Source organism: Etheostoma cragini, chromosome 20 (genome assembly GCF_013103735.1).
Source record: "Etheostoma cragini isolate CJK2018 chromosome 20, CSU_Ecrag_1.0, whole genome shotgun sequence".
Taxonomy (NCBI): Eukaryota; Metazoa; Chordata; class Actinopteri; order Perciformes; family Percidae; genus Etheostoma; species Etheostoma cragini.
The window spans coordinates 9046530-9057072 of NC_048426.1; the positions used below are offsets into that span (position 1 = coordinate 9046530).

The 10543-nt window shown below is 40.5% G+C and overlaps 1 protein-coding gene across 4 annotated transcripts in view; it reads right to left on the reverse strand.

Annotated features, from left to right (window-relative positions):
- Window positions 1-2099: 2099 nt before the first annotated feature.
- crlf1a (cytokine receptor-like factor 1a) overlaps window positions 2100-10543 on the reverse strand; it is an 18447-nt gene continuing 10003 nt past the window's right edge. The window contains exons 5-10 of one of the 4 annotated variants that reach the window (XR_004654894.1): window positions 5865-6022; window positions 4621-4695; window positions 4414-4507; window positions 3223-3411; window positions 2979-3075; window positions 2100-2930 (exon numbers count right to left, since the gene is read on the reverse strand). Coding sequence is in view for 2 of the 4 variants with exons in the window: in XM_034858954.1 (XP_034714845.1) it covers window positions 3052-3075; window positions 3227-3411; window positions 4414-4507; window positions 4621-4695; window positions 5865-6022 (536 nt within the window). In the remaining 2 variants the exon portion in view is untranslated. Of the gene's footprint in view, window positions 3076-3222; window positions 3412-4413; window positions 4508-4620; window positions 4696-5864; window positions 6023-10543 lie in introns of all 4 variants that reach the window. The other 3 variants (XR_004654893.1, XM_034858956.1, XM_034858954.1) reach the window with 3 other exon arrangements.

The following is a 10543-nucleotide window of genomic DNA, read 5'->3' on the forward strand; positions in this document are numbered from 1 at the left end:
GCCAGGTGAGAACACACATGCTTAGAGCTGTCCCCTTTGTGAATGGATCTCTCATTACAGATGTTAAAACCAGACGAAAACAGCCTCAAAGAGAAATCTACCCAGATGTTGTCATTTAAATGACTGGGGTGGGGATAAGGGGTGAATTTTATATATAATTCTATAAAAAGCAAGATCCTCCCTGTCATTCCCAATATTTTTTTTGGTTTCTCCCTTTTTCATCTACAAGAACTTGTATTTAGTCCAGGAAAAGCTTCATGCGTGTCCTTGAAAACAGAATAAAAAAACACTCACATCTTCCAACTACAAAAACCTTAATTTCTGGGATTGTGAGGATTTGGGGGTCTAACAAGAATTTGCAGAAACAAAAGAAAAAAGGTTGAGGAATCGTCAATATATCCCATAGTAGGCTACTTTGACTGAACAGCATAGCACCCAGGCACGCATCTGAAACGTGTCAACTGTCAGAAAAAAAGCCCTGAGGAGAATTAACTTCTGGCAAATACAGAAATGTTTTCTTTCCAGGTAGACTTTTGCCCTCTTGCTCTCCCATTCCACTAATTCTATCACTGCACAGAGAGGTAACTAAGGACTTTAGAGCAGAGCCATGACCAAGTTAAACCCCACACTGGTTAAATATTAACACCAGTGAATCGGAGTGGCCACAGGCTCAGTAATAAGACTCTGCTGTGTCACCAGCAGGAGAGGAAACAACCACTGTCTTAGGTTTCCCTGAGAAACATTGAGACTATGTCGCAAGCATGTTTGCTGTGGGACTGGGTTGGCGATGCAGACTGCACTCATTAGGGGAGGTATTTGTGAAAGATGCCAGTTTTTTTATTGTCCTCTCCAAAGGGGTAATTCCTGCTTGCCTGTTGCTCCTGTAGTCAGCAGGAAAGGAATCCCAGAGGTGAATGTAGATTGTTGGAAAGCTGGTTATGCACCAAGGCAGAACTAATTAGATTTAGAAAAGCAGATAGCTCCACCAAATGGTCAGGCATACATCTGCGCTCCTAAATGCTAAATTATGAACACCCACTTCGACCACTGAGAATGTTTTGCAAGACACTTTGTTTTTCCACTAAAAGAAATTTCAACAACAAACCCTTTTTCATTTTTCTATGGTTGCTAAGATATTGTAAGCTTTGCAATAATTCTTAAACCCGTTTGGCAACAGTAACCACATTTAGCATGTGCAGGATGAGTGCAATTTGATCAAAATGTTATAGACCTTTTTTACGGCAGACATGTTGACATGTCATAGTCAATGGAGGTCCAGGAGAGAGGCCCTGGTATTGTTGTGCATGCTGACTCACTGAAATAGCTTATTTGGACAATGGATGGAATCGAGCCTTCGTTAAGGTTATCAGTTTCAGCTGTGCATTTCCTACTATGACAAGTCAAAATGTCTGCTGTGGAAAAAGGTCCATTAATCTGGCTCACTTGAAAAGTTACAGAATATATCCTTAAGATGAAGTTTGGAATTTAAGATAAGTAAGTCAGGATCAAAGCCTACAAGCTGAAACACATTGGTATCACAATGATGTTGTTCTTTACTTTAAAAGTGTTGGTGGTGTTTTGAAATATGCTGGAGAATATTTCATGTTTACCTATCACTATACAGTATGTGAGCTTTTAAGCAGATCTGGAACCAGCCACAGTTTGGAAACTTCTAAGCATTTTTTTTAAATAAACCACAAATTTAGGAGTGCCCCTGGGACTTGAAATGCTAACCGTGACAAACGGCGTCCACGGATGGAGAATCTCATATTAACACTAGATAAAGAACTAATAAAACATAGGGAAGGCAAAAATGACATTCCATCTTTTCTTTTTTGAGGAGCAGCTGATAATATTGTTCAAAGTCACACAATGCATTGCATGAATTCTTCTTATTTTGGTGGCAATATGATAAGAAAACCTTATTCTGTATAGATTTTAAGACATGTGTTATTTATGTCCACAAAACTCCCTTATTGGAAATATTTCAGTTCAGACAATCTGACCGAAATCCCTGCAGCAGGAAATGGGTTGACATACTCTACGGAGCAGTGGGAACATATGAATATTAAAGATATCCATAACAGGAAGAGCAGAGGTGTGTTTATCGTTGTGTCTGCTTTACTGTGCACACAATTCATTCCCAAATCCTGTGTTTCTGACAACATGTTTTTATAGAACAGCATTAGAGATTGATAACAACTTCAGTCATTGATATTTCTTTACTAACTAAACATAACTTAAGACATAAAACATAACTTTATACAGTTTTAAATATGCTGGTACAATTCAGTACAAAAATAAAGGCAGTGAAACGTCTCCATACACAAACACCATCAGTCACATACTGTCGCTCAGACACACATGGATGCTGGGTGAACCAGTTTGGCACTTATATAACAAAGCATGACTTAAAAATACTGAATGACAAATTGTTGCTTTTTCTTTTTACATCAGGACCACAATGGAAGCTTCAATGTGGAGTATCCATGGACGCTGAACAGCCACTAGATGGTGCTTTGGATCCACAGGAGAAACTCAAAAAAAAGATCACAGAATACTTTTAGATGCTCGGGCAACATTTCTAGTTTTGTTTGAGTCGGTGTTGATGACCTTTGGGAGCAGGTACACGGCAAACATCTTTACTGATGCCCGAGTTATTCATGCTACAACGTCCTTTGAGAAAGCAGAGTAGTCCACATGATCTCTCGCTAGTCATGACTCCAGGATGTCCGTGGAAACTCCACCTTTATCAGTTGCAATTTTTCAGATGAAAAAAGTGCTCACGCCGGCTGGAAAAGATGCAGCAAAGAAGAGAATCCCACAGTTTCTCGTTGGATGTCCTCCCACGGCAACGGCTGGTGTTCACACAAAATGTCCGGAGCACATTGTCTTATAATTCCCATATACGAACACAATGTCTCTTTCTCTCGAAAACACACACACACACACACACACACACACACACACACACACACACACACACACACACACACATAGATGCAAACACACTCACTCAGTTCTTTGCTTGACTTGTAAACACAGTGTGTGCTAGGATTTATCCCCTTGGAGAACCTAAATTAGAAGACAAAATCTGTTAGCTTTTATAAAAGAAAACTTACTTTGAGTATCCGTTTGTGCAGCATGTGTCTGCGTGTGTGCATGTGTGTCTGTGACCAGATTAGAATACAACTGTGTGTCCCCTGCATTAGTGATGCTTACCTACCTGGTTGCGAGTTTTGTGGGATTTCTGCATCAGCACTCTCCACTGGTCGTATAGCTTCATGGACATGCTGCTGCACCCGTAGGCGTGTTTCCGCACCCACCCGAAGAACTGCTTCAGCTCCCTGCGCAGGGTGGAGTTGGAGTCCCCGCTAGACTTTGAGTCACAGGAGCCCGACATCAGGCGCTCTGCATCAAGGGAAGAAAAGGAAGGGAAGAGGGGTAGAATGAGACGGGAGTTAGACTGGCTTTGGCATTCTGTAATGAAACCTCTCACGAAGCAGCAGTAGTGGGATTTCGGTCAGTTATTGTAGGGTTAAAAGTACTTAGTTACCTTCCACCACTGCAGAGCAGAGTTACAGGAAAGGTAAAAAGACAGATAGGAGCGGCTGAGCAGTAAAGGGAAGAAAGCCAAAAACAAGAAGTGAGATATCGCTCAAGATGTGTAGTGTACTGCTTGTGTGTGCCAATGTAACACACACTAAGAGCCATGGAAAGTTCAGGGAATGAATGCACACAGTAACTGAGAGGACCGTTCTTTCATTCTGGTACTTTTGCCAAAATTCATAGGAAGTTTGAAAAGCCCTTAAAAGAAAATGTTTGTCTTTAACAATCCATGTTTGGTTTTATAGTCATGGCCATCAGTTCCGATTAGATGTTACTCAGCAATTTCATTGTTAAATGTGTGAAGGCAAAAACCGCGTCTAGCCGTTGACAGCGTTAAATTGTGTTGAGTGTTCCTTTATTTATGTTTTAAACGCCTCATTTGAAAAGGGATTTGTGTTGCAACTAAAACTTTACGTAATAAAAGTCTGGTTTGGCTCCGTAACATCTGGTTTGAAAATAATGTGATTTCGTCTGGCTATGATTTTTGATTTGATATGATTTGATTTGACCAATGCATCTGTCATAAATAAAACTGCCAATACAATACAAAACAGGCCGATAGGAGTGTAAAACAGCACCATTGTCTTCGTCTTTGAGACTGCCAGTTTCCATTAGTGGGAGAGGGCTATTGGACGTGCAGTGCACAGTGGTATAAGTAAACTTTAGTGGCCCAAATTGCCTCAAAAATGGGCCGAAAGGCTCTAAATTAACAGATCAAGAGCAGCCCTGTGTGTGTGTTTGTGTGTTTGTGTGTGTGTGTGTGTGTGTGTGTGTGTGTGTGTGTGTGTGTGTGCGTGCGCTCACCACTGTGGGGTGTGGATGCAGCAGTTGGATGGCTCCACTCGCTCCAGATCCCAGCTTTGCGAGAGCCGTAGATGCCCACAGGGTTACAGCGAACCTGGACAAGATACAATATTATGAACAAGGACCAAATCTGGAGTACACTAACATACACTCCAACACGTGTACACACAGACACACACACACACACACACACAGACCATTCTGTACCTGGACGAAGTACACTGTTCCAGGCCTCAGTCCAGCCAATCTACAAGATGTCTGATTCCCAAAATCATCCATCACCTATATTAAAAACAAGACCAAAACACAGAAGAGTTGGAGGTCTGACCGCAGCATTAAATACCAATGTGCATAAACTAAAACACAGGGCAGAGTCGCTACGTAGAAAACACAACCACAAACCACGTACAGACCTAAGCATGCATGCAAACCACATTGTTTAGTGACTCCTGATCAGCATGTTTATGAAAATGTTTTGATGTGATGTGTGCCTGCTGGGTAAAAATCTGCTCTCTGTTATGTACTGCAGAGCTGGATATGCTGAGAAACACACACAGGAGCCAGCACAGGTCCTCAACATATACAGTAAAGTACAAGATGTAGCAAAAACAATGACATGAACATAGATTCAGTAGAGAGTAAGAAATGTCTACATACTTTATTATTTAGTTTAGTTATTAAACTTGTCTAATTGTCCTCACTTTCTCTCTGGCATTCAGTCTGTAAACACTTGCTAACAACGACTTCAACAGAAAGCAGAACATGGAAATTACAGGCATCAGAGGGCTAATGATGTGACATGGGGAAGCCAAATCGGCAGACGTTACCGCTGTGCGTCTTTTCAGCCATATTGAAGGCATTAACAGCTGAGATGTATCCCTCCATTCCTTAGCATGACCTCATGATTAGGGCCGGTTCAGAGGGAAAACTGTTTTGTTTTCACCACCAAACCCTTAAAGCCACTTGGATTTAAATCTCCTCTCTCCTCCTTTCGAACCGGTCTCATCTCTCCGCCACGTCTCTCCACACCCCTTCTTTTCTTTTTCCACTTTGCGAGCAAAGACTTGCTTATATTACATCGGTGTAATTCCCCCTTAATTACTGGAGAATCTTCCCCCGTACCCAGAGGACTCGTATGAATCCTGGGAAGCACCATCTGCACGGCTGAAGGTTTTACACCATATTTTTCATTCATTAAAAGTTTGAAGAGAGGTATACACAGTGGCTCTGACCTGTGTTTTTATCCCGATCAAAACCTGCTTTCTGGATTTATGGTTGATGAAAGTTTCTCAACTGTTAACCCATCTGGCCGAGGGGGCCTCAATCAGACTAGATTAGGGATGATTACAGCACTAGGATGAGAAACAGCTGGGACGATGCTGCAGAGATATTGTGTGTGAGAGACAAAGAGAAAAGATTTATGTCTTTATAACTGTGTCCTTGTCCTATACCTTCCAGTCTTGGCTGTCCTCCAGTCTGTAGCGGATCTGGTATTTGGCCTGAAACAGGAAGTCTTTGAGAGCGGGGGGGGCCTCCCAGCGAACACTCAGCTGATCTTCTAACTGCCCAACACGACTGACAGTCACACCTGATGGAGGGTCCGTGGTCACTGGAGGAAGAGGAGACGGAGGAGGTTATTAAGTAGGAAGATCCAATCAATAGCTGAAATGATGCTGAAATGTTTTTTTTTTTTTAATCAACTTTACCAGTTTTCTTAGTCTTCTATGATAGAAAACTTAATATCTTTTGGTTTTTTACTGTTAGTCTGACAAAACAAACTGTTTGAATACATCATCTAAGGCTCTAGGAAAATGTGCAGGGTATTAGTTTTTTAGGTAACACTTTACAATAAGGAACACAAAAAAGGGTAGTTACTGTTTTTGAAAGAGTAACAAATGATTAGTTATTGTATCTTATTGTAAAGTGTGACAGTTTTTTAATATTTTCAACAAAATTGATTAATACAATATTTACAATAATATTTCAGACCAAAGGATGAATCAATCTAGACATGCAAAGTGTCACTTCCTGTTGCTATCTTTGTATACCTTTTAAAGAATACATTGAAACCATGTGTAACATCTACCTTATTCCAAAATGGCATATTTTTTGCATGCAGAAAGGAAACAGTGATGTTTAAAGAAGTATAACTTGCTTTTTGGCCACTTGGGGGCAGCATAACAAGTTGAAAAGAGAGGGAAACAACATTTGTCGTCAAGATCCCCTTAACCCAGACTGAGTCATCAACTAAAACCAGAGTGTATTGAAACCGAGACATAACCAAGACTTTGAGGGGTTGAGACCAAGACCAGACCAAGACCAGACCAGTGCCAGACAGTTAGAGCTTTCTCTCCTGTCTCCTGCATTCACATTCTTGGGTGCGCGTGTTAAGGGGTTGGGGACAGAGGGTTAACAGTAACAAATTTATAATTTGAAATCAGTCAAGTTATTGATTGCATTTGAACCAGGAAGTGTTTATGTGCTGAGCAGGAGTGTACAGATTTATTGAGTTTTTTTCACTAAAACAGCTGCCCGCTGCTGGAACATTAGTTGATGAGAGCAGTGAAAGCGGACCAAAATGAGCAGAAAAACTAAGATAATGAGTTGAACCAGGCGTTCAACGCTTGCTAGAGCTGAGAGGAACTGTTGAGTTGGGTTATAATTTTCTGTTGGTTCGCCAATACAGGTGACTCCATTCACATTACATTTAGTCAATCAATCCAGGCTAAATATAGAAACATTGATAAGAGCAGATTTAAGGATTTAAGTAATGTCTCTAAAAAGAAAGTGCGTGTGTATGTAAAAAAATATATAGAAAAACTGTGACTATGTTTCAGTGCAAAATCTCATTTGAACAAACAATGATTTCATAAGAGGCACAAAAACTAGGATCCGTTTTAATTTATTACATCCATTAACATGTATATTTCTATACTAACAACTTAATGATTAACTTCTGGTGGACAGATGGCCCAGATTATCATTTTTAGCCAAAAAAACAGAGCTTAGGGGCTTCTTTCTACGGTTTGGGGTTATGTTTGCAGGGTCAAGAAATCCACTCAATTCTAATTTAAAATGGTACGAGTGATGTCTTTATGTGCAACAGCTCATTGAAGGATTGTTCAGCGTTGGCGGAGGTTTGTGGTCTCTGAGTGCCTTATAGTTTCTGAAGTGTTGACTTGTGTGAGCTGGAAGAGACTTTTTCATCTGACAACGATTATCTTCTCGACAAACAAATGTGCCGACAGACCATTATTTTAACTTTCCTTGTGTTTTGGGCTTTTGAGATTGTTTCAATATCAACTTTTGTTCCTTTTCATAATGTCATCCCTTACCAATAAACAAACAAGCTGAACCCAGGGGAGAAGAAGAAGATGGGAAAGATTCAGTGGAGGCGAAAAAAGTGGGAGTTGACACAAGAGTTTCAGAGGATTTTTTTTTCAAAGAAACCGGAGACTCTCTGGACTCAAATGTGTAACTTTAGACGTGCCATTTTATACTCATGGGTGATTTGTAGTTAGGTGTAAACCCAACGGTGGTACACACAAACATCCATCTTAGAAAAAATATATTTTTAACATAAAAGCAGAGAGTTAAACTAAAGTTTTAAAGCTTTGGTAAGACATCGTAGTTCAGTGTGTGCCCAAGTCAAGGACATGTACAGGATGAAACAGAGTGAAGAGTAACCCCAATTAATTGAAATAATGGATGCACGTGAATGTACTTTTCTTAGAGATTAACAATGTTAATACAGGGCTGACTGTGGTTTTATATTTAATAAACTGGTGAACTTAATTATTTTAAGTAGGATTAGGATTAAGTATAATGTTCTTGTTATCTCGTGATGACAGAGTTGTTTTGTCATAATAATTGGTTAATTATAACCAAGGGGATAATTTCCACTCTTCAGATTTTTTTGTCCCTCCTACCTTATCACTGTAGTTTGATTTACTCACTAACATCTCTTTAAACTGTCTTTTTTGTTTCTTTCTGCAGCCCGACCCTCTGATTTGGTGGATGTTTGGACGAAGCCTAAGAACAGGATTGCCTGCAAAACTCAGGTTTGAAAAAATACTACATAAATACTTCATAGTACTGCACTTTTTTATGCGTAAAAAGGAAATCACTGAATTAGCGGTGTTCAAAGTTGAGACAATAAATGACGGTGCCCATTTTAATAAAGATCTAATATACAGTACATTATTTCACATAAAGTATGAGATCTCATAGCATACATAACGTTTCTAATCTTTCTATTTGACTACCATTAAAATGAAAAGACTGATAGCAGGTTTAAAAATATTGTTTTGTTTGCTCATTGATTGATGAATGGCATTCATTTATTTTGAGATGACATAATATTCCACATGGCATTCTTGTTTTTTTTGTTTTTTTAAATTCCGTTATCCCAAGAAAAACCACACTATCCGAAGATAACATAGTTAACTTGTGTAAAAATGATTGCAACCTCAGCCATTCTGGTTATTTGTCCATGGATAAGAGGAAAGGCGTTGCTTCTATACGTTATGTTCACTTGGCAATAGAGGTCAATGCAACATGGCCAATTACAGATGAATCATTGTTAACATATGCCATGTCATCCCACAACATAGCCTCATCTTAGAGTCAGACACCGATACAAGTTGCCTCTAGTCTCTGAGTTCAGAGGGCATCCCGTGACTTAGGAATGCAGAGAAAACTGGAGGTGTTTCTGCCTCGCCTTCACAACATGACCGTAGATGAGAGTGATTCACCGCAGCTCCACGCGGGTGTGGTTGCTGTGTTTTATGACGTGATACTTACTGTTGTGGAAACTGCTTGCATGAAAAGAATTTTCAGGGCAACCTGAGCGAAACAAAACCCCCACACACACACACACACACACACACACACACACACACACACACACACACACACACACACACACACACACACACACACACAAGTCCAGAAACCGCCTACACTCTGCTGTTCTCTGTTTCTATACTGTTACTAGGCCCTGCCCTGTCCTCGGGGTGTGTAAACAGGTGTGCGTGCGTGCATATATTAGGGAACGGAAAAAGGGATTACAATTTGATGGACGCTTGTTTCCTCACCGGTGATGTGTTCACCTCTGGAACGCTATATGGTTTTCCTCTCGGTACGTTTTCCCCAACACCGTTAGGAGCGTGTTGAACCAGGTGAAGAGCTCCGAGCTAATCAGGTTGTATTATTTCAGGTTCAAGTCTTAAAGTCTCCAAGCCCAAACTCCTCAGGCCTTGGGGGTCTGCAGCCGGCTCGAAGACGGGATTAGGTTTGAGGATCAGTCTGGATTATTCCAACACTACATAAAAGAAGGTTAATGAGGGTTTTCTGTGCGTGTTTCTGTGTGTGTGTCCAGTGAGCACGATTATAGAGAAAATGAGATCATCAAAAGAGAGGGTGTTTCCATTTGTCACACACCTACGCCTATCCGTGTGTGTGTGTGTGTGTGTGTGTGTGTGTGTGTGTGTGTGTGTGTGTGTGTGTGTGTGTGTGTGTGTGTGTGTGTGCGTGCGTGTGTTTTGGGGATTATGAGACAAGATAAGAATTTTCATCTTATGGTCCATTTGCCTAAACTGCACTAAGCTAAGCAACGGACCACATAACAAAGCTGTAAAAGGGAATACCACTCGGTTCCGATCAGTGTAAAGCCGGATGAGTACTTGTGAACAACTTTCTCCAAAAGCCAGAAAGCCACAGAACTCAAGCCAATGTCCTGTCCTGAATTCATAAAGTGATACTTTTTAGCCAATTTGAGGCTAATGCGTAAGTTAGTAATGGGCAATATAAACGATATGCAATATAAACAATATAAAATTGGCCTACAATAGAGATTTTAGTTGTGTTGCGATAATGCAAGTTGATGCAATATAAGATTTACAGCCATGAGCTGCCACCGACTCCAACGCATCATCGGCATCTTGAGTAAACATGGCAGAAAGCGAAACGGAAGAGCTGGTGAAAAAGAACGGTGCAACATCCATCATTACAACTCTGATTTTTCAAATGGAGCCTTTCACCAGCCTGACAATTCACTATATAACGGACGATTAGAATCTTGGCAATTGTGTGTGTGTGTGTGTGTGTGTGTGTGTGTGTGTGTGTGTGT